This window comes from Cyprinus carpio, chromosome A21 (assembly GCF_018340385.1).
Source record: "Cyprinus carpio isolate SPL01 chromosome A21, ASM1834038v1, whole genome shotgun sequence".
Taxonomy (NCBI): Eukaryota; Metazoa; Chordata; class Actinopteri; order Cypriniformes; family Cyprinidae; genus Cyprinus; species Cyprinus carpio.
In genome coordinates this window covers 5627718-5653022 of record NC_056592.1, presented here as the reverse complement: position 1 = coordinate 5653022, position 25305 = coordinate 5627718, and the positions used below count along the sequence as shown (strand labels likewise).

Genomic DNA, 25305 nt, shown 5'->3' with positions numbered 1-25305 from the left:
GCACCATCCAGTTGTGGCCTGTTTTTTCAATCACAAGTTCAGGATGCACAGAACAGACTTACAAACAAACAGACAGAATTCTCTTCAGCTGTGCAAATGAAATACACCGTAATTACAACTTAAAAGTAGTTTTATGTAGAGGAGATAAAAGAAAACCAAACACTAGATGTTCAGCAGTACAGAAAGCATTGCAAATGTAACCAAGAGCTCTTCTGCATTACTTCTGGACTCAAATTTACTGATGTAGCTGCAATTTCATTTTCCTCTATGCCTCTAAGATTTCACACAACCTTTACAAAGAGTACTGTGGCAGTACCATGGTATTAGATAGGAATACAATGACACTTTATGAATTTAAAAATAAATGTATGAACATAAAAAAAAAAAAAAAAAAAAATTTAAATGTTTAAATGTATAAATTTTTAGCATTTAATTTCAGTTTTTTGAGTTTTATGAATTTTTTTAAAAATTTATTTTAGCTAACAGCAATTTACAAAATAATAAATAATTCACACACACACACACACAAACACATATACATATATTGATTTGATTTTGTTGTTTTATTTTAAGTGGGTAACTATAGATTGTTATAGTTTTTTTTATTTTAGATTTTTTTTTTTTTTTTATTTTTTTTTTTTTTTTTGTTTTTGTTATTTTTGTTTTAAATGTTTACATAATTTGTTAATTTTTTTATTTCTGTTTATTTTTAGTTTTACTACATCAAGATGAACTAAATAGTTGAACTAAAAATACCAGAAATTATTTTTCTTTTGTATTTTATTTTATTTGATGTTTATTTTAAAGTAATTTTTTTTTTTTTTTTTTAGTTTACTGTATTAAATCTGCCCTGTGTCATACAAACATACATACATTAATTAATTCTATCAATTTATTCATAAATAAATAAAAATCACATTTGCATCTCACAATCACAGACAGCTATGATGAGCTCAGTAAAAATACTGTATATGGTCACATGACATATATTGACTGTGCAGCAGAGCTTACCACTGACAGATCTTACCCCACTCTCCCTTAAGCAATACTGTATTTGCTTTCATGCACTATTAAAACTACAAAAATGGTGCCTTTTTTGTACTCTACATAAAACTCATATCCTATAGTTTGAATGGATTACAGATGACTCGGATATGCTGGAGGGAGTTCATTTGTCTCATACGTATATAAATGGGAACTCACCCACCTCTGTTTCCCCATGTGATTTCAAAGTTTCATATACCTCAGCATTATACAGTACACATCTTTACGTTTCATGACCTCTTTCGGTCAAAGACATGGGGCTGACTGCCGAGTGGGTTAGCCTACATCACATATTTGATTCAGACACACACTAATAAAACACACTTCTTATTTAGAATCTTTTCTTTCATTCTCATTCTTGGTCTTTGCATGCAGTTCTTGCTCAGCAGTAACAATCTCCAATGCCCTTTCTAAATTTGTGCACTGTGCCCGGGATAGATGAATGACCCTATAAAAACAGCCGCGAGCTGACGACTCCACCGTCCCTGGACCAGCTGCAAGGCTGCTGACTGCAGCAGGAATCTCATACAGGTACGTGCATAAAACAGATGCCTAATAAGGTCAGCCAGCAGCATGCTTTCCCCAGGCAAACAAACATTCTGAGGAATGAACATTTCTTCCCAAGCAGTGATCCTTTAGGAACACAGAAACACTATTATAGTTTGTGTTATTATTGTGAGTTATATATATTTTTTTTTTATATTGTCACTTTAATTTTAGTTAAAGTTTTAGCAAAAACTGAATATAAAAGCGTGCACATCACTAAAAAAAAAGCAAGGGTGCTTGACAAAAAATACTGATAATGAAAAACAGAAGAAAAAAAGGCCTAGGTGTGCTGAGTTTTGTCATTTTAATAAAGTGTAATACTAATGTTAAATTTGTTTTAATGTAGTTTTTATTCATTTTTATTTATTAATTAGTTTATTTGGTTTTAATTATTTTACTTCAAGGTAAACTAAACCTACATATTTGTACGTGCATGTGTGTGTGTGTGCGAATTATAAAAAAAATTGGGTCCGAGTTGGTGCTTCTCGGTGATAATAAAGGTTAATTCACATTGTGTCTCCAAGAAACACCAACTTTCAATGGTTGTTGGAGATTGTTGGGACATTGTGAACTAGTATTAAGATGCAAACTGATTCAGATTGTATGCTGTTACTGAAAAGTCTGGCTAACTCCAAATTTGTTGATCTGAACACTGAAGAGCTTCACATTGCATAACAGCAAGTTAAACTCTCAAGTCCATGTCATCAGCAGCAGCCTGAGATGATGATTGCGGCTCTTCAGGATGGTTCTCCAGACCTGCATGAATACAAGCTCTCTAATACATCAAAGCAGCTGAGATCAGTATTTCCTCTCCTCTTTTCTCACTCTCTTTGATCCCCTCAGTCATCAGTGGCGAGTTTAACTTCCTCCCATAATTCATTGGAGCAAGTCAAGGATGCTCATTATCACAATTGCTTTCCTCTTGTCTCAGAGGACGGGTGGCATGCACAATTTAACAAAACGATAGCATCTCTGGAAGGGAACGAAACACCCCTCTTTGTGCTAACGGTGGTCTGCGATTTTAAACCGGTTTGGCCCTTTCTGCCGGTGTTTTCCACCACATTTAGCTTGATTGTACAACTTCAACACTTAGCATAATCTGACTAGCTTTTGTTATGGGATTCCTATGAAGCAAGATGAAAATAAATGATTTGTTTGACTGAAAACAGTATTGTAATTGAGTAAAGAAACTAAAAATACGCTTGTGCTCAGCTGAATTATCACAGCATGATAAGAGAGTGCTCAGTTTGATTATGTGAGGTCATCTGATAGACCCTGCTGCTAATTGAATAAAGAGTACAGTTGATGGCTTAGTGGTGGGGGGCTTTTTTACAACCATATTTGTCCAACCATTTGTGTTTCAGTACTTGTGTAGATAGTGTTTTAAGCACATCTGTTCTATATATATTATGTACTGCATATGTACTGAATCACAACCAACTTCCCAGCGTGCAACTTCCAATTCTTCGGATGAGTTGATCGATTTTCCCTTTTCTGGGCTTTGGAAACGTGAGACTCTGATTGCACTAGAATAGCTGGAATAGAAACACAAAAATATGGCAGAAATAAAAACTTTTCATAATCAGAAAAACATTTACAATCAAATTAAAATGACTTACCAAGCTGACACAAAAGTCTGTACACAAAATTTAATTTACAGTACAGTGTATCTTCCATTTGAGAGGTCATCGCCATAAAATATCATACAGTTTAAGGAGACTTCTTGAATTGTTTTTGTTTTATGGCTTAATCTGAAATTTGAGCATCAACAAATACCACCATATCGTAGCCTAACAAATCAGCCTTTAAGTAATCTTTAATGTTAAAGTTAGTTCAGGATACTTCCATAAAGAAATCAGCCAAGAAGTTTATTTCATTAGTGGCTCGGGTTAGGAGAATCTCTATTAGATAAATTAGTCAGAAATCTGTAAATATTTTAGTGAATACGATGTTCCTCTTATGCTAAAGCGCAATGCATAAAGATCTAAAGTGCAAAACAGCGCAAGAGCCGTATTAGTCCTCATTAGTCGTCTTTCCAACACATAGAACTCACTCAGATAAATATTATAGGAAAACAACAAATAATAATAATTTACCAGTACTGTAAACCACCGCATACAGAAGGTTCGAGAGTAAAGAGGGACTCTCCTCTATCAAACACACCAGTAAAAACAGTCAAAACATGTTTACATCCAGCCCGAAGCACATAATAACACTGGTGACCAATCAGCATAGCGTGACAAACCTGCACTCTCGCTCTGTGAGAATGCACAGAGGAACACAAAAATCACCAAACGCCTCCACGCGCTGTTTCACAGTTGCAAAAAAAAAGGCTAAAATTCATTAAATCCTATGTAATGTACAGCATCAGTACAGTATTTGGCAAATAAAAGAGTGCACACGTGCATGGCATTTGCAAGTATACATTCATTTAAGATACAAGCTAGTTTGATACAAATGCCCAAACGACGACTGCTCTGGGACTTGTTTCTCAGACTCACAGTACTTTTTTTTTTTTTTTTTTTCACTGAGTCAGAAGGTATCATGTACAGTACAGAATAGTAGTTTAATAGCCTTTGGCATAAACTGGGACAGGAAGCTAGCTGCCAAGTGCTCACCTACGAACCGTCCCCAGTTTCTGTCGCTAACGCCAAGAGAAGAAACCTTGCGACCATTCCAGGCACGGCGCTTGTAACGGTATTGTAATATTTTTTAGTTTTAAGAATTTTCACCCAACATTCAGAGACACGAAGATGATACAAACATGAATAAATAAAGAATTTAATTGCTTAAATATTCTCTTTTTGACCTTGTGGAAGAACAGGCATCTGCCGTGCACTCTGGGTACCGCAGAGAGTACGTACGTGAGGTTTAGTGACTGAGAATTGTATTGCATGTTTGAGGAAGAAGTGCAACCGGAGGCATTTATGAGATTATTTTGTGCTTTGTAGTGTAATAGCATTTGTTTTTGCAGGCGTCGTGTCAGTACTCGGTATCAGAGCCGTCCGCTGGGTCAGTGTTGCGCGACAGCATGTAGTTGTCCATGTCTATGGAGGGGCAGTTGTGAATGGAATAGCGTAGGCGCTCGGCTAGTATGGCCTGGCTCGTGTAGGGAGGAAGGCGCAACTGAAAGAAGCACGTCTGGGCCGTAGGAAGGCCGTTCACAGGCTGTTGAGAGAACAAAGAGAGAGTGAAGACCTTGGCTTCATCCCAATTCACATACTGCTGTTGAGCATGGAAAGTATGTACAGTATGTACTATAGTAAGCCAACTCCGCAATCTAGCCACCTCTGATCGGACGATATTTGCCAATATTGTTAATACTGGATATATATAAAATCTAAAATGTTTTTCTGTGTCCCTTTCAGTTAAAAAAAATCTACTGACAACCTTTTCACATAAATAAAAATACATATTTTTTTGTTTGTTTTTATTTTTATTTATTTTTTGGGGTGAATTGTAGTAAATAATTAGAAGTTTTATACTCAGATGTTAATTTTAATATATGTAGGTATACAGTACACACACACACACACACACACACACACACACATATATATACATACCTACATATAGAAATAGAATTGGGTGGATTTTGGTAAAATAATCAAAATTCTATATTCAAAATGTAGTTTCATTTTATATATATACTGTATATATATATATATATATATATATAGTACTGTATACCTACATATATATATATATATACATATATATATATATATATATACATATATATACATATACATATATATACATATATATATATATATATATATTTTCTTTACATATACCTATATAGTTATATATATAATATCTACTGACCATACAACATTATATATATCATAAATAAAAATTTAGGATTACACCTTTCAGTTTCAAAATCTACTGACCGGTGAATTTTTAGCAAAATCTACTGACCACCAACATTAATAATCATAAATAAAAACGTAGGATTAAATTTTTTTCGTTTTGAGGTGAATTTTAGTCAAATGATCTCATTTGTTGATAAAATTGAAAATACATTTTATTTAATAATAATAATAATTTCTTAATTTTTTTTGTAGATTTATGTACAGTTAAATACAAAAGAGTAAAACTCATGGCAAACTTTTATATATTACTTAAGATATAAATATTCTTACTCGATCAACTTTGATGATTTGAAATTTCTGTGTGATGTCTGCCAGATTAGATGGCAGTCTGGAACGTCCGGACACGAAGCGCAGGAACAGGACTCTCTCCTCATTGGTAAATTCCTCAAGGCTCTGCCACAGCCAGCCAATGAGCTGGTGGCTGTCGGTAATGTCACGGTATCGTACCACCTTCTTCAGCATCTCCACGGAGACCTCGGGGAGGCCACACACCAGCTGTTCCAGCTGTCGAGCCGTGAGCAGAGAAAGCAACGGGACTGGGATGATTGAGGACATGCCCTCCCTCACTGCTGCCACCTACATAAACACGCATACTGCATTACCACTGCGTATGCACTATCAGCATGCAAGATCAGTCTACATGCATTATTATAAACCGCAGGTACAATAACAGTGCTTGCTGATGGAGATGAACTATTCCTTTAAATTAAGTGTTTAGTTAACATAATTTTGATTCTGTAATTCCAATGTGTCTGGAGGAGAGGCAGATACCTGTCTGTCCATCTCATGAAGTCTGTAGTGCAGAGCTCTCTCCACATAATCATTCCTGTTGGAGAATGTCAGAGGGACATTATGCCCACCAGGAATCATTGGAACCAATGTGCCATCAGCACTGTGCGCCACAAACGAGTCCAGAGGGATCATCTAAAAATCCAGAATAAAACAGACAGTGAGAAAGTCATGTCTGAATGAATGATCTCTGCTGGTCTCTTGTGGCTATGTGCCTCACCACTGTGAAGTTCTCTTCATTGATCACGCTATTATTGTCCAGGTGTAAGATGCCCTGAAGTGAGCGGTATGTGAGCAGGTCCACCTCCTCCAGGTCGGCGACTCCCAGAGGAATACAGCACATCTGTTTCCACACCCATGGTGCCAGGTGCAGATCCAAGGGCTTTTTGGTTCGTATGGCCACTGCCATTAGGATCCCCAAGAAGCGAAACTGCACCATGTGATCATCTGAGACTGCTGCTGGGTTCAGCAAGAACCTGTCCAGACAAAGGAGGTTAGTAGAAAAACAATATTTCTATTTAGAGCCATTAGACTGCTGCAGGGATGACATATTTTTGTAGACCAAAACCAGGAAACAAGTTAGCATTTCAGCATTTCCTGTTACAATGTCCCATGATATGATTCGACACGATTTTTTTAACAATGAGACTGAAGACATTATACAGTAAATGAAAATGTGTCGTTTTATTAGGCTATTGCTGCACGTTTCTTTGTAAAATTGAAATATAACAAAAATAAGTTAAGAAATAGTAATTTATTTGTAAGGGTGTAGTTTTGTTTTGTTTTTGCTGTTTGTTTTTTAAATTAGAGGCAACTACTGGATTTTAATCATGAAAAATACATCATTACTACAGCACTCTATTACATTCTGTTTGTATATCTCAGCATCTACAACGTACCTGTCCGTGTTGCTACCAACATCTGCAGTGCTGTTAGGAGTGTGAATGAGAAGCTCGACCACACCAGACTGCAACTCCTGGGAAAAGATCATTCAATGTTGGATGCCTGAATATGAAGGTGACCCTCCCTTAGTACTAAGAGTTTGAGAACATGGACTTACCTGGCACATCTCAGTGATGGTGTCGTCAAACACACCACCGGCGTCATCTGCCCCCTCTCCGACCAGTTTCACCTTCCATGCTCTGGAGGGGAGACGCAGCTCAGTAGGGTTCAGGTTCACCACCTGCTTGGCGATCTGCACAAAAATGGGCTTGCTAGAGCGCCCCCTGTGGATTGGAGGACAAGGTTAGGTGCTTGATAAAGTAAATAGTTTAAATCTTGGCAAAAACAAGTCTGTAGCTCAAACAGGAAGTTTCCAAACACTGTCTATCAACTATCCATCTATATTTTTAGGTTTAAATGTTGGTTTAAAAAAGTTTTTTGTTAAATATGGATGTTTATAAATTATGTGCAATCACTGGTTAATCGATGTGTGGACAACACCAGTAATACCGGTATCACTGTTTTTGTGGGGGGGGGGGGTTATTTAGTTTGAGTTTCCCTCTTTTCTTCGCTTTCAAATGGCTTGTAAAAGCGCCATGTGCATTTTACTTTCACTTTCAAATTAGCGGTAATTCTGCGTTGATTCAATTCAAGCAACAACAACGTCAAACTCATAGAATTTTTATTAACAAAATTAATAATAAAATATGCCTAATAAAAGAACAAATTACTTAGGCTACACAAAGTTTAAATGGGTATATAAAACTGAAAATCAGCAAACACTGTGGAACCAAATAAACAATAAACATAGAACGTTTTTTGCAAAACAAATAAGAAAGCTTGGAGGCACGGCATATGCACCTTTATGTAAAATAAAATAAATAAAATGCACAAAGTTTAAATAAAGTAATCAGCAATAATTGTGGAACCAAATAAATAAGAAACAAATGTTATAAAAAAAAACAGTCAATAGGCTTATCAAAAACTAAAATATTGCCAAACAGGTGCCTTTGCATTTCCTTTCTAAGCAATCTTCTTCCATCGTCTTGTCTTTCTCACCTCACTCTTGTCAGTCAGCTCGACTCACTCTCCTCACGTGATAAATAAAATCTGACTCCTGCTCCGTGGTGCACTGTCATTCACGCACGGTTCAGCACGCTGCATTGAGCGTTTAGTTTTTAAAAGTGTCTGTCCTCTAACTGAACTAGGCTAAATTATTTTTGTAACTAAAAAGAAAAAAATATCAAATTGACGGTGGAGGGCGGTAAGCAAATGACGTAACTGGTGTTGCGGCTTAACACTGGTATAACTGAAAACACAGTCTATCACTGCAAGCCTATTCTCAACCCAACATGTCTACGTCACAATGTGGAAAGATTTGCATAACGCCGCCCAAATGTTCACGCAAAGAAAGAAGGCGTAACTTTTATTCTCGCTGTAGTATTGTGGTTGCCGCCATGTTGTGGAGAAGCTGTGTGTTTCGTTTTGAATGCGAAACTACTTTGTTTGGTCTTCCACAAGAGGACGATATCTGCTTCGTCATGTCTAGAGCTGATCCATGCTGGTCGCTGAGGAAATACATCAACTTCGAGCTGTGGATCGCCGGATCAGCTTTCACCATGGACGGGGTCAGCCCGGGGTTGTCACATGTGGTTGCCGCAAGCCCACCTGCCGCTCCTTCGTCGAATCTGCCAGCCGCACCGTTCTCAAGCCCGCTGCTGCTCATTCAAGCTGGCCTCCGCTCACTCTAGAAGCCCGCTGCTGCTCATTCAACTGCATCTAAACCAACAACATGTTTATTAGATCCTGTACCCACTAAATTACTGAAAGAGTTGTTACCTGTAGAAGAAAAACCGGTTCTCAATATTATTAACTCGTCGTTATCTTTAGGTCACGTCCCAAAACCATTCAAGCTGGCGGTTATTAAGCCTCTTATTAAGAAACCACAACTAGATCCTAGTGAACTGGCAAATTACAGACCCATTTCAAATCTTCCATTTATGTCTAAAATTTTAGAAAAAGTTGTGTCTGCTCAAGTGTGCTCCTACCTGCAAAAAAATGATCTCTATGAAGAATTTCAGTCAGGTTTCAGGCCCCATGCACTTGTTAAAATTACAAATGACTTGCTTCTTGCTTCAGATCAAGGCTGCATCTCATTGCTAGTTTTACTTGATCTTAGTGCTGCATTCGACACCATAGATCACAACATACTCATAGATAGATTACAAAACTATACAGGTATCCAAGGGCAGGCTTTAAGATGGTTTAGATCCTACCTGTCCGATCGCTACCACTTTGTTTCTTTAAATGGGGAGTCATCTCATTTATCACCAGTAAAATATGGAGTGCCACAAGGATCTGTCCTAGGTCCTCTGCTATTTTCAATATACATGTTGCCCCTTGGTAATATCATTAGAAAATACGGGATTAGTTTCCACTGTTATGCTGATGATACTCAACTATATATCTCAACAAGACCAGGTGAAACTTCAAAATTATCTAAGCTAACAGAGTGTGTTAAAAATGTAAAAGATTGGATGACCAATAATGTTTCTCATATTAAATTCAGATAAGACAGAGATATTACTTATTGGACCAGAAAACATTACACAGAATCTCGTAGATTACAATTTGCCAATTAGACGTATGTACTGTTACTTCCTCTACTGTCAAAAATCTGGGTGTTATATTAGACAGTAACTTGTCTTTTGAAAATCATATTTCCCATGTTACAAAAAACAGCATTCTTCCATCTTAGAAACATTGCCAAGCTACGAAACATGTTAACCTGTTTCTGATGCAGAAAAGCTAGTTCATGCATTCATGACCTCTAGACTGGACTATTGTAATGCACTGCTAGGTGGTTGTCCTGCATCCTCAATAAACAAGCTACAGGTAGTCCAAAATGCAGCGGCTAGAGTCCTTACCAGGTCAAGAAAATATGATCATATTACCCCAATACTACAGTCTCTGCACTGGCTACCTATTAAGTCCCGTATCAGTTACAAAATATTATTACTTACTTATAAGGCCCTTAATGGCTTAGCTCCTGCGTACCTAACTAGCCTTATACCACGCTACAACAAATCACCGGTCCCTAAGGTCACAAAATGCTGGACTTTTGATAGTACCTAGGATAGCGAAGTCCACTAAAGGAGGTAGAGCTTTTTCGCACTTTGCTCCCAAACTCTGGAATAGCCTTCCTAATAATGTTCGGGGTTCAGACACACTCTCTCTGTTTAAATCTAGATTAAAAAACACACCTCTTTGGCCTAGCATTCAAATAATGCATCTCATAATTTTGGACTGCAGTTATATCTGATCAAATGTGCATTATTATTCTTTAGCTTGGGTTAATCTAATTAATTTTTACTTGGCTGGAACAGCAGCTACGCTAATTATGTTTCTATTTGTTTCTCTGCTTTGCCTAGGATTTACACAAGCTCCAGTCTGGATCCAGAACACCTGAGAAGAGATGATGTCAACCCCTCAGAGGACCTCAGATGATGCTAACCCAGAGACAACATACAGAACTACCACATTTTTGCTATAAGTTTGATTGCATAATTGCTGTTAATAGTGTTAATCGCTCTGTTTGTTTACGTCTTTTTATTGATTTTTCTGAACATTTCTGCCATATGCACATGAACTGACAGTTACCAATGATAATTTTCTACTAAATATCGTAGAAACTTAATTTTCTGTAAAGTTGCTTTGCAATGATTTGTATCGTAAAAAGCGCTATACAAATAAACTTGAATTGAATTGAATTGAAATGCCCGCTGCTGCTCATTCAAGCTGGCCTCCGCTCACTCTAGCCCTGGCCTTCCAAAACAGGAAACGACTAGAAATCAGTGGTCAAGTTGTATTTACAACACTGTTGCAGAACAGTTCAACCCAAGTATTCAGATGTGTGCAATGCATTTTATGTTGGACTGTTTCCTAATCCTGGGAGATAAGACTACAATGCCAGCTGTTCTGACTCAAAGACTGTAAGTAATCTTTTTATATATAAAGAATTTGCCACTGATTATTCAAACGCGAGTTTTGAACAGTGTAGAGTAGCGCTTGTTGTTTGTCATTTCTCCAATCACAAATGCAGACATGGTTTGAGGTATTCGGCCAATCACAACGCACTGGATAACTGGCCAATCACAGCACACCTCGCTTTTCAGACGATGAGCTTTGTAAAAATCGACGCGTTTCAAAAAGGCGGGGCATAGAGGAGAAATAATAATGTACAGTATGTGGAAAATAATGTGTTTCTTGCATGAACACATTTCATTACACCAAATACACAAAATAATGTTCTTTTTAGCAACCTCATATGACCCCTTTAAAAGCTCATACTCGTACCTGGTGGAGATCCGTTTGACTGTAATCTGGGGGCCGTAGGTCTTTCCCTGCGTCATGGTTCTGCCGATAGTGCGAACAAGAGGAAGGGTGTTGACTTTCGGGGACAGCAGGCCTCTGAGTTGGCCCTGCACTATGGCAGCAGTACCTGAGCTGTAGCGGGAAGCATTTACCTGGAAACCAGCCAGAGAGTGACATTGTCAGACAAAACTTCTGCTTGGATATCAACCGACACAGACCTGTTAGTCTGGAGGTAAAAAACAGGAACCGTAACAAGGATTCTGCTTGGATATAAAATTAAAAATTATGAAAGGTTCTTGGCAGGGAGTCAGAGTTTTCCCGGTGAAACATCAGCAGCGAATGCTGTGATTCATGTGAATGTGTGTGTGTGTGTTTGTTTGTTTTAATGATTGAGTACCTGACTGCGGGGGTCAAGGTTCAGAAGCCTCCAGGACTTGTACATAAGATCAGAGAAGTGGTACAGCACTCTGAGACGGGTGTTTAACACTTCAGGGCTGAAGTCTTTGAGGGCATTATACTGCGGAGGCACAGATTGAGGTAGACCCAGCTGTATCCCTGAACAACCTGCAAAATACACAGTCATAGTTGATGACACAACATGCAAAAACAAATCTCACATCCAGCCACTGAGGAACTGATTCTAGTACAGACGGTACACTGATGAGGTCAGAGTCTGTGGAGATGTGAATTTTTTTTGCTGAGATACCAAGCTGAATATGCCAGCATACAGTGAAAAAAATAGCATGTATGAATTGTGTGTTTAGACAATAGCTTTAGACCAATATGCGAAGCTGAATTTTCAACATCATTACTCCAGTCTTCAGTATCACACGATGCTTCAGAAATCATTCTAATATGCTGATTTGCTACTGAAGAAACAATTTATTATTATTATTAATGTTGAAATAAGCTGTGCTGCTTTTTTTGTGGCAACAATGATACTTTTCAGGATTTTCAGAAAGTTTACAAGAATGGCATTTATCTGAAACAGAAGTCTTTTGTAACATGTTTGTTTTACTAACACTTGGTTAAGTTAATGCATCCTTACTGAATAAAAACATGAATTTCTTAAAATAAAAATAGAATGAAATAAAATATTTGTATATTTACTGTACAAATTCCATGACATTTTTAGGATTTTGTTGATTTCTACGACCTTCCCAGGAATTAATGTTAATAATAATAATAATAATAATAAATTCAATTTTAAAAGTTAAAATTTCTTTAAAGAATTTATGTAGCACTCCTGTCTTAGCTACCCCTGACTTCTCAAAACCTTTTAAACTTGAGGTTGATGCTAGCAGTACTAGTGCAGGTGCTGTTACAAGAAGATGAAAATGGAATTGATCACCCATCGTGTTTCTTTTCTAAAAATTCAGTCGCCATCAATGTAATTACAGTACCATTGAGAAAAAAGCCCTCGCCCTCTTGTTAGATTTGCAACAATTTGAAGTTTATGTTGGTTCACAACCTGTTGAAGATCACAATCTTTGCGTATTTTTGCAAAAGTTCTGTAATAAAAATCAAAGACTCATGCATTGGGCCTAAATCTGTCAAGATTTTAACTTATACATCAAGTATAAGAATTACAGAGTATCTTTGCGTGTTCATTTGAGTGTATAACTGAGAGAGAGATTGCTTGTTTGTTAGTTTGCTTAGCCATCTTATTTGTAAAACCGACTACCGAATGTTATTGAATAGTGTTAGCTGTAACATTATTGTAGCTGCTGCCCATGTAGAGCATTCCAAACAGTTTGCTTATGAGGTTCCAAGAAAGTTTACTAGGATTTGTGTACCTGAAGCTCTGGTTGACAGAGCTGGTGTGGTCCAGGCCGAGGTATGACAGCGTCCAGCCGAGATCTGCCTGATGTTCTTGCCCTGTAGAGCAGTAACCAGAGTGGGTTCTTTGACGGGATTGGAATGGCCCAGACCCAGCTGCAATGCACACAAAGAAGACACAAGCTCAACTAAATATTCACTCATTCTCAAATATCCATAGAAAACATCATTAAACATGATGGTAATAGGTCGGTGTGCTGTTTCAGCTGACTGTACCTGGGCCTCACAGTTGCAGCCCCATGCGTACACGTCTCCGGTGTTGGATAAAGCAAGGATGTGCTCGCACCCAACAGCAATGTCCTCAATGAAGACGCCTTCCAAAGCCGGAATGATCTGTGGCCGGTTGTGATTCTTCAGCATGGAGTCCGGCAGACCTATCAGACGCTCTGTGAAAACATACACGCATATAGGGGCTGTCTCAACATCACAAAGGTGCTTTGAAAAACACAGTCAGCCTTATATTCAAAGTATCTCGTTCTTTGTGAATGAAAATAGAATACATGTAAATGATGCCACATTTACACACAAACACATTTGGATGATGATGATGATTTCTGGAGGGTCTACCTTGGCCGAATGTGTAGACGTGTCCATCTTTGGCCAGAACCACTGAGAAATGTGTTCCACATCCAACCTTTTTAATGCCTTTATTGCAAAGAGCCTCCACTTTCTAACAACGAATAGAAACACAGGACTATCAGCAAATGAAAAAAACATGCACAGGTTTTCAGAAGTTTAGGGTCAGTAAGACTTTTATTTATTTATTTATTGAAAGAAATTGATCATTTTTTAGGGTCAGTAAGACTTTTATTTATTCAGTTTGATTGTTTTTTTAAGTCAATTGTTACTGTATTTTACATTGTTTTAAAATTTTTGTTTAGGTTTAATGTTGTTTTGAACTTTGAACTTTTGAACTTTCTATTCATCAAGAAAGGTTTTGTCAACATTGATAATAATAAGAACGTTTCTTGAGCACCAAATTAGCATATTAGAATGATTTCTGGAGGATCATGTGACACTGAAGACTGGAGTAATGATGCTGAAAATTCAGCTTTGCATCACCAAAATAATTTAGATTTTTAAAAACGTATTCAAATAGAAAACAGTTTATTTTAAATTGTAAAAATATTTCACATTATTACTGTTTTTACAGTATTTTTGGTCGAATAAATGGGCCCTTGGAGACCATAATATTCATCTTTTAAAAACATGAACAAATCTTACTGAATCCAAACTTTTGAATGATAATGTACCTGATGATCAGCCAGTGAGAAGATTAATCGGTAAGACTGTACCTGTGGGTAGCACTTCACTGTACATGGTCCGATACCCAGTTTACCATAATCTCCGTCTCCAAAAGCCCACACGGTCAGGCCGTCTGATGACAGGACCAAAGTATGATTGATACCACATGACACCTAAACAGAACAGAAAAGGTCATCTTCACTCATCACGGACTGCTCAAAGGTCATATACACACATTAGAATGATAGTCCAAAAAAGAAGCACCTGTCCAATGTGGTATCCATCTAGTGCTGTAACTCTCTCCGGGACCATCTTGTTCGAAGTTGACCTTTGACCCAAGCGTCCAGAATCTCCACTGCCAAAGGTGAAGAGTTTTCCGTCCGCTGTGACGGCGGCCGAGTGTTTGAACCCACACGCCAGCTGAAAGAAGGAAATTATGTTGAAATGAAAGCTGATCATGAGATGGTTTTGGCGATTATCTTGGACAGCAATTTTCTTTACCTGCACCACTTCCTCTCCCTGCAGAGCCTCGATCTGTTTGGGTCGCCTTTGCCTTTCACTGTTCCCATGGCCGAGTTTCCCATAATCCCCATCACCCCAACTAAACACCTCTCCAGTCTCGGTGAGAGCCAATGAGTGGCCATCAGACCCATATGATGTCACCAGCTGTGTCACTACATAACCTATTAGGAGGAAAAATTCCATGTAATAAATGCAATATATGTTTCATACATTTATATATTGAGTTAAATTTATATTAAAAAAATAAAATAATAATCTATACTATACATATATATATACATATATATATATATATATATATATATATATATATATATATATATATATATATATATATATATATATATATATATAAATATATATACACACACACACACACACACAAACATATATATTTAAAAAATCTTATTCCCAGCACAAGTTCAATACATTGTGTTAAATATATATATATTTATAAATTTTTATTCACAGAAAAAGTTAAATACATTTTGTTAAAGATATTATTTTTTAATTAATTTATTTCTCTTCATACAGTTATTATATGTTTATATAATAATAATAAAATCTAAGATTCACAAAATTAACTAGTTTTTTTTTTAATAGGTTATTATTGTAATTAATAATTATGTAATAATTATATAATAATAATACATAATTATAGTTACAAGTACAATAAGATTAGAAAAATACTTGCAGAGATATAAATTTTAATGTTGTTTTTTTATAGGTAATATTATTATTAGTATTATTATTCAAAAGATTAACATAAATAAATAGTTTTTGTTAACATGATATATGTGTGTGTACTGTGTTTTATTTATTTTGTATATTAAATAGTAAACATGCATACTGTTTATATTTTGAAAATATTGACATATAATAAAGATATATCATATTTATATTATTTACACACTATATATATTATATATAATACATATAATATATAAATATAACATCTTTCTTAAATATAAACATGCATGTGTTTGTATTTATATATGCGATAATATATCGTGTGACAGCACTATATACATTATTACTTTTATATTGATGCGATATTGTTGCGATTAATCGTGTGACAGCACTAATACAATTATTATTGTCATTATTGTTGTTTGTTATTAAGTTATTTATATTGTTTGTTGTATGTTATTATTGTTGTTATTTTACTAACAAAATAATATAATTATTTTATTTAACTGACAGTCACAGTTACGTTTATCTTCAAACAACTCTAAAATGAGATGAAACTTTCATGTATTCATTAAATGTAAAATTCCCATTTCAATATTTTCGACCCTTTTCCCCCAAATTCCATGAGTGTTGGAATATCAGTAAATTACATCTGTGTACTACACATATTACTGGCACTGGCCTGAACAAGAGTTGCTGTGGTTTGCATTACCTTGTAAAGCTGAGATGACAGTTGGGGTGTAGAGGTCGTCTGAGTTACCCTGTCCGAGTCGTCCGTAACTGCCCTCCCCTACAGCCAGGACCGTACCGTTAGCCTGAACCAGGAACGTGCAGTTCTGGCCACACACCACCTGAGAGAAACACACAGCAGAGATGAATGGAGAGGATAACTATTTCTTTAAATGTACATGCCAACTTGTGGTAGTTTTGCATGTGTGTGGTGTTGACACTCTACCTGCTGAGTCTGAGAGAGCGAGGGAGCGAGGGTGGGCACAGACGCGCTGGTCCCGGCATCTGCCAGCTGCCCGTGACGTCCGTTACCCCACAAATACACCTCACTTTTACCACCCTGCTGCCAGTCCTGTCAAATATACAAACATGATTTTATTAGAATAAAAAAGATGTTTAAAACACTGTTCATTCAATATTATTTCCTTTATACAAACATTATTCTTTTAACGCAATCTAAATATACTGATGCTAAAAAAGGCCATGTCCATTAAATGGCCAATTCAGCAAGCTGTAAAGGTAAAATTGGCACAGAGATGTGCTTTAAATGAAGAGAAAGGGAGTTTTTGTCTGGCACTAGCTGCTAGGGTTTGTGGGGGGTGATATATAAAAGCTGAATGAATAAAAACACGTGAAGAGTGATAAAAATCGGCCTGAAAGAACAATGCTGAACACAGGGTCTATACTGACAGAGACGAATGAGGGTGATGAAGGAAGATCCGGATGTCTTAACACACACATTCAGGAACACACAGACTTACTTCAGGTCTGCTGGTCGCCCAGGACATGAGCTGTTCATCCATCATGAAGGTCCATTTGCTGTTGTCCTGGAAGGAGAACAAAAGACACTTTGCATAAATCAAAATAACCTTTAAGGGGCATACTGTGGAAAACAGGATTTTCTTTGCTCAGCTGAAATAAGGAATTTTGGTATCATTGAGATACTATTATAGTTTTTATTAATATTTTGAATTTTGAGTTTTTATTTTAATATTTTCTGTTTTCATTTTAGAATTAAATGTTAAGTAATTGTGTTGCATTTTTTTATTTTATAAATTAGTCGTCTATATATTTTTATTACTTTTTATTTCAGTTTTAGTTAATTTTAGTACATCAATTTTGATCCTTGCTATGTATTTCTCCTTAGCAGCAAAAACAGCTCATTTAATATTCCAAGTGCCAAAACCATAGTCAAAAAAGGTCATAGATAAATTATGTTGTTTTTTGTGCAAAAAAACTTCACTAACATTATAAGCAGATTATAGGGGGGGGGGTGTATAAATATCGTTCCTTTAAATATTTCTCAAGGATTAACTCCTCTGCATCTTACCAGTGGTTTGGTTAACTCTGTGGATCCAGAATGATTGAACTCAGGTGCGATGAAGGATTCTGGGAACGAGGTGCCACGAGCAAACGCCTCTGCGCTCTTCACTGTGGTTGAATAAATGGAAAGCCAGTTCCACTCTGAGGGGCAGAAGGATCCAGGTGCCCCGTCCTGATCTGGCCCTGTCCCGCTGTGGTGAGGCGGTCTGGGCTGACGGCACAGTAACTGATCCAAGAAGAGACCCACGGCCAGTGTGGCCAGACTCTGAAGAAAAGGGCTGTGAGTCAGCTGATCGCCTGCCATCACATGACTCTGAGGAGCGAGACACACATGAAAGGATATGATGTGATATAATATCTATAATGCACTGAGAATACCTTCATAATTTTGGAATAATTAAGGTTTTATGTTTTTTGAAAGATGCAATTAGGTGGTGCTGAGGTGATGTTGACCCAGAGAGCTGCATTTCATTAATCAGAGCAGAAGTTGCAATGAACTCCTCAGAAGACTGAGCACAGGTTTATACATAGTATTTATAATTTATTGGAAACAACACAAAGACAGCAAAAAATAAAAAGTCTCAGATTTGATGAAAAACTTTATGTACCTTCTCATAGCTGTACTGCTCCTGAAGCAGTGTGGGAAGGCGTTCAAGAAAGACGGCCATGCAGGGGGCACGATTCAATCCCAGAATGCCCTGACTTCGTAGAACGGAACGGCAGGAGGCCAGAACGTGATTCTGAGAAATCCAGTCTGGGGTACAGCGAATTAGCAAAGCATCCTGAGATAGGAGAAACAGAATTAAACATACATTAAACATACTTACATACACATTTTACAATTAAACATTAATTGAATAAAACACTTTTTCAGAGAGTGTTCGGTACCTTTGATCTTCCAGAACAAGCGGTCACCCCTATGTGTGGTATCCAGGTGGTACAAACCACAGAGCCCATTCCTGTAACCACAGTCTGCAGGACCGAACCATCCTAGAGCAGAGGGGAGTGTTTACAATCAAAAACAGGAGTTTTTTAAAGCTAATAAAAGAAATGGATATAAGAAGCGTTTAGCTCACTCTGAGAGACCAGATGTTGAGCACCCCTCCGATTCCTCCAGACACCAGTGCAAGTCCACTGGGACAAAAAGACAGGGTTTTTACTGCGGTAATGTGTCCACTCAGGCGGAACACACATTTAGCATTGCCCCGCTGAAACACAAAACACACACAGAGAGAGAGAGAGAGAGAGCGTGAGAGAGAGAGCTTCCTTAAACTCTGTTAACAAACTCCAAAAAAAAAAAAAAAATTTAGTGACAATTAATCTTGTTATAGTTGAATTGAATTGTGAGGTTAGGTTGGTAATAGTAATAGAAGGATTAGTTTTCTCCACGTAAATTATCTAACCAAAAAAATAGATAAATGAATAAATCTGACCTTGATGGCGCTGCTCTTGTCTTGGCTGGTAGATGGGGTGAGGAAATTGGGCACTAAGACATTAGCGCCCCCTTGAGGAAGAGTCCACACATACAGGAGGCCATTTTGACATCCACTGAGGAAATAAAGGACAATCTTAACATTTGGATGATGGATTAGACACCTGTGCATCCTTGACTACTAATATAACAGTTGATGTCTATATATCCTAAAAATACTTCATGAAGTACTCATTAAAGCTCTCAAAAAAGCTCCTCTGAGATATCTTGTATCCATTCTTCATGTAAATGGTGTGGAAAATAATAATAGTGCCATATAGTCCACATACAATGTTTGATTCTTCTCACTTATAATGTTAATATTTCTTCCACCCAAGTCATAATTTTCCTCTATTTTCCACACTTTCTATGACCTTTCATTTTTAGGTTTTACTTCTATTTTATATATTTTCTAAATGAATGGTATAGCTCTTATTATGAACAATTTCCCAGTGCATTTATAATTTTTAATACATATTGAAATTTAAATGTTCAATTAAAATGTCATAACTGGATCTTTCAGTGAAAATGAGAATCCTCCACATCTCAAAATCCATTCAATAATCAACAAACGATGGAGAGATCCAAATCCCCACCCTTCGTTACTTCAATAAAATAAAATAAAATATAAAAACCGTGTTTTATTTCAGCTAGTTTCCAAGGCAACATTTCTCATTTTCTTTTAGTTTAACTTGATGTGCAGTACTAAAATAAATAAAACTAAAACTGAAATAAAAATTATTAAAAACTATATTGACACATTTTAAGAATTCTATATGTAAATAGCTTTTTTATGAGTGATATGAGTAGTAACACCCCCCAAAAATCTGTAAAAAATACTACAGTAGGTGGGCATCTGGTTCTGAAAATCACTGTAATGATTATTAAGCATATGGCACACTTACACTGCCATCACGAGACGAGGCTCCGGCCCTCTCCCGGGCAGAGGGCACCACTCGGCGGTGTTGACGGTGCCCGCGTGGAACAGAGAGTGGAGGGTGACCCACGCACCGCTGGCACGACCCCAGATCTTCACCACCTCAGAGCGGCCCACAGACAGCAGCAGATGTCCGGTCGGGTCCCACCTGAGTGCACTTACACTCTCCTGTCAACATAAAGACAAATACGGGTTCATTTGTGTCATAATTATGTGTTCGGTTTCACACACTGTATCCCAATCTGTGTAAGGTGTGTGAAGAAATTAAATTCATTTTATTGATTCATTTAATTTGGTTAAAGTCATCATTTAAAAGTTTTCCCAAAAGACCTCATGTTGCATTTTATTGAATGAATAAAATGTATTTTTCTAAGGAAATGCACTACAGTTTAAAAGCTTATGGCTGGTAAGAGTTTTAATGCTTTTGAAAGAAGTCTCATATTCACCAAGATTGTGAAAAAATAATACAGTTTAAAATAACTTTTTCTATTTTAATATATATTAAAATGTGATTTATTCCTGTGATGCAAAGTTAAATTTTCAGCCATTACTCAAGACTTTGGAGTCACATGATTGTTCAGAAATAATTCTAAACTGCTGATTTGGACCTACAAAAACATTATTTGTTTTTGTTATAATAATTAATAATTATTATTATTATTATTATTATTATTATTATTATTTTTTTAAGAGTTTTGTTGATTGTTGTTTTTGTTTTTATTTTTGTATTTATTTGAGATTTTATTTGAATTAGAATAATTAAGTTTAGAAAAATAAAATATTTAAAGAAGCTAACTGAAGAAAACATTTTCTAAAATGTTGCTTATGCTTCATGTAACTTCCACGCAGCGTTTTGCAAACATTTACAAATAAACCATTTCAACTGGTCCAAAGAAATACATTTTTTCATCAACTAGACAAAAACCAGAATCATTATTGTAGGATGAAGTGTTTGTCTTCAGTTTGAGGACTCACAGGAAATGCTGTTAACAGAATGGGCGGGTCAGTTTCGTAGCTTTCTGCTGTTGCTAGGAGAATTTTGCCATCGGGATAGCCCACAGCAAAGGGTTTATCAACACTGTACCAGGCCAGACACTGAGGTGCTGAACACAAGGAGGACAAAGACAGTGATAGTTCATTCACTACTGAATTTTTAAAACACATTAAAACAGAGATCTTCAGCACATTTGTGGACCAACCTTCTTTCCTATAGCAGTGAGTGAGCTCTGTTCGCTCCACACTCAAGTCATCTGTGACCTCCAGCCAGCAGAGGGAGCCGTCCAGCCGGCCCACCAGCAAACTCTCAGGAGGGCTGACCTGACTGCAGGCTTCCTGACTGAGGAACGGAGTGGAGGTCTGAACCCACGAGAGCGCAGTGACCCAGGAGGGCTGAGCCTCGATGTGCGCCTGAGTACCTACAGGAAAGAAGACAAACACTAACGCTTTCAAGGTGCTTTGTCCAGTATAATTTAAAATGCAACAAATTATACTGTAGTTTTTATATAGTTTTTGAATTGTGAATTATTAGTCAAGACAACAACTACTAATAAAGTTGATAAAATGAGTGAAAAACATCCCATAGAACACCCTAGAAACTGCATACCAACTTCCAAAGCATCTTACTGGCAACTTTTGCACAGGCAAGCGTCACGCATATATTTGGAAAAGTAGTCAAAATCATGGTAATTAATATTTTGTTTTTAATAGTATAATAATATAATTAATTTTTTTTTTTTTAAATAAATGTTTCATAAATATTTTCCCCCTAACCACACTACATTCAGTGTTGTTAATGTTACCTGAAACTAAACCTAAATTAAAAACAGTTTTTGGTTTTTTTTTACAGTTAATTCGTAGCTTTTTTTTTTTTAGTTTAGAAATCTTGTCTTGACAACTGAAGTAATTTTAAAGTACTACAATTACTAAAAATATATTTAAAGCAAAATGTTATAAAATTTTGTGTTGTAAAATTAATTAATTTTTATTTAAAACAATATGTTATATTATATTTTATACTAAATTATCTCTGGTTACATCTGCAGAAATATTGTTTCAGAAGCAAATAAAGTTATTTTGATGCAAGATTACGGTTACAAACTTTTTTCTTCAGAATAACATGCACTATAAGACACTATATTGTGCACAATAAGACCAGGAACAATGAATAAGTAAATATAGATAATTTTGCTTTCATATTGTCTTTTTAATATTGCAAGTTAACTTGCTCTAACAATCAATTATACATTACTGTATACCCATTCGATTACATATAGGATTTGGCAGCAGTAGTGCTGTGTGTGTGTGTGTGTGTGTGTGTGTGTGTGTGTGTGTATGTGTGCGCAGTATGCTGGTCTGACCATGAATGGTCCAGATGTTGAGGACTTTGTTCTGGAAGGCAGCCAGTAGAGATCCCCCTGTGCTCCACGATACAGCCGACAGCAGATGAGATCCCATTGAACCGTCTGAGCTCTGAGCATCCTCACTGCAGAGACCACACACACATATTCCCCAAAACATTCATTTGCATCAATGTCCCACCAAACCTATGAAACATTTGGATTTCTCCCTTTCCTAATCAAAGAGATGAAAAAACCCCCAAAAAACAAGCAGTCTCACCTGACGCTGCAGGTGTGTGTGTGCTGTAGTTCTGCTGTGTTTGGCGTTATGGCCCACAGTCGAACGGTCCCGTCCTGTGAGCCGGTGGCTAACAGCCCTTGTTCTGCATTCCAGCTGCAGCTGCTCACCTACAAACACAACAGCCAATCAGAAACATGTCAAGACATTTGGTAATGCCCTGGAGAAACATATTGGCCAGGTTGATTAATTTAGCCACTTTGAAAAATTACTAGCTTAGTTTTATACGTTCATTCATACATGCATACATACATTTATGTGTGTGTGTGTGTGTGTGTGTGTGTGTGTGGCAAAAATGACAAAAGTGTGTGTTGAAAATGTGATGTGTGTGTATGTAATGATGAAATTATATTTATAATTTTTATTATTTTTGTAATATTTAATATTGTTGAAATCATAAAAATTGTTGAACAAAAAGTATATAAAATTGTAAATGTAAAAATTGTGTACCAATAATTAACTTAAAGTATATATCTGCATGTTTACTTCAGTGGAAACCATGATTCTGATTTTTTCAGGACTTCTTGATGGAAGACTTGAGAAGAAAGGCCAGATTTTAAATGAAACAAATCTTTTGAACCATTATAAAAGACTGCCAGGTACTGGACCAGCTGTTGTGCCGCCCATGTCGATTTAATGCATCAGCCTTTCCGACATAAAATAATTATAATGAGCGCATTAGCCAGCTCCAGCGGCCCGACCCGCATCCCCGTTGAACAGTGGGGGAATATTAAATACATAATTTTATTAAAATATTGTAAATATTAGTTTGGCATTTTCTGATTGTGTATTTTAAATATTTGTTTTTATTTTTATGTTTTTGTTTTTTGTTTGTTGTTTTCTGATGAATTAACAAGCTTCTTGACTGGGACTTTTGCGCAGATCTCCAGTCATTCATGATCACTGTTATGTAATTGGGGTCTGCGGTGTATTTATTTCTCAGAGACTGCATTCTCCTGGACCAACTTCTAACCCGACCCATTGTCGACTGTAAGCTGGTCACCATATTTACATTCCCTACAGACCAGCATGATTTCAGATTTTTTTAGACCAGCTCCAGAGCGGTAATCATACCCGCATTCCCTGATACTTCTTGAAAGAGTGGGAAAAAAAATCCTGATACCTACCAGGGTGTATGATTGTTGATTTATTTATTTTTTAATATTAAGTTTAAGATGTAAAATGAAAATATTATTAATGTTACTTAGAGTTTTAGGTTTCAGTGATATTGTGTTTTTTTTTTTAATTTATGATAGTGTGTTTTATGAAACCTAAGTGTATATAGATATAAAATCAGCATATATTTATATATAACCTTATATACCATATAATGTCCATGATATATATATATATATATATATATATAATATATATATATGTATGTATATATATATATATATATATATATATAGTATATATATATATATATATATATATATATATATATAATATATCATATATATGTTATATATACCATATTTGCGTAATGTATTGTTATATATATGTATAAGGATAATTATATATATATATTAATATATATTAATAATATTATATATACAGTGACATTTACATACAGTACATACATATATATACATATATATATATATATATATAATATATATATATATATATATATATATACATAGCATAATTAAATAATACAATGTAAACACTTAAATAATTTGAAAAATCATTAAAATAAATTGTATTAATATATTTTATTTGTTTATATATATTGTTTTAATATTTTTTTTTTGTTTTGTTGAATGTTAATTTGAAATTAACTATTAATTATAAATAATAAAAAAAAAATAAAAATAAAAAAAACCCATAAAATTGTGTTGTTCAGTTTTTGAAATATTAACTTAACATGTCAGGAGGTACTTGGTTTACAATAAACTAAATGTTTATGTACATATGTACTTTTTTTAGTCTAGAAAATATAATTATTTTTACCCTTTGATTCATTGGATTCACTTCTTTCCACATTATAACGGTATCGGACACCCTTTTCTGTCAGGAGAGACACCAGACTCTGTGTGACCAGGAAGGTGGGCGGGGTTAGTTCTCTTGGCTCCTGTGACGCCCCCTTGAGGGCGAAGCTATGCCTCACCCTCTGCTGCGGATCGGTGATAGCGCTGATGTTCATCCCTGTAGCTGCTGCCATGAGATCCTGAGAGGAAGGACATGCAGGTGAGACAGCATGATTAGGCAGAAGACAGGATGATTAAATGAGCTGAAAGTAGAGAATGATGAAGAGCGTAGCAAGGATAATGAGGTGGGAAACATTAACAGAGGAGACAAGAAAGATTGTCGGGAGGGAAGAGAGAGAGAGAGAGAGA

At 36.1% G+C, this 25305-nt stretch overlaps 1 protein-coding gene across 1 annotated transcript in view; it reads right to left on the bottom strand.

The window, feature by feature from the left end:
• Positions 1-3224: 3224 nt before the first annotated feature.
• The window catches only part of LOC109045558 (probable E3 ubiquitin-protein ligase HERC1), a 68505-nt gene continuing 46424 nt past the window's right edge, over positions 3225-25305 (bottom strand). Inside the window, 28 exon segments of the mRNA XM_042711431.1 lie at positions 3225-4758; positions 5739-6044; positions 6240-6392; positions 6478-6733; positions 7157-7233; positions 7318-7483; positions 11556-11725; positions 11971-12137; positions 13370-13508; positions 13629-13798; positions 13980-14082; positions 14708-14830; positions 14922-15077; positions 15159-15340; positions 16582-16720; positions 16825-16950; positions 17360-17425; positions 17929-18234; positions 18530-18703; positions 18810-18911; positions 18998-19129; positions 19355-19469; positions 20298-20497; positions 21305-21432; positions 21529-21744; positions 22687-22811; positions 22946-23073; positions 24903-25136. Of these exon segments, the coding sequence (XP_042567365.1) occupies positions 4573-4758; positions 5739-6044; positions 6240-6392; positions 6478-6733; positions 7157-7233; positions 7318-7483; positions 11556-11725; positions 11971-12137; positions 13370-13508; positions 13629-13798; positions 13980-14082; positions 14708-14830; positions 14922-15077; positions 15159-15340; positions 16582-16720; positions 16825-16950; positions 17360-17425; positions 17929-18234; positions 18530-18703; positions 18810-18911; positions 18998-19129; positions 19355-19469; positions 20298-20497; positions 21305-21432; positions 21529-21744; positions 22687-22811; positions 22946-23073; positions 24903-25136 (4545 nt within the window). The 3' untranslated portion in view covers positions 3225-4572.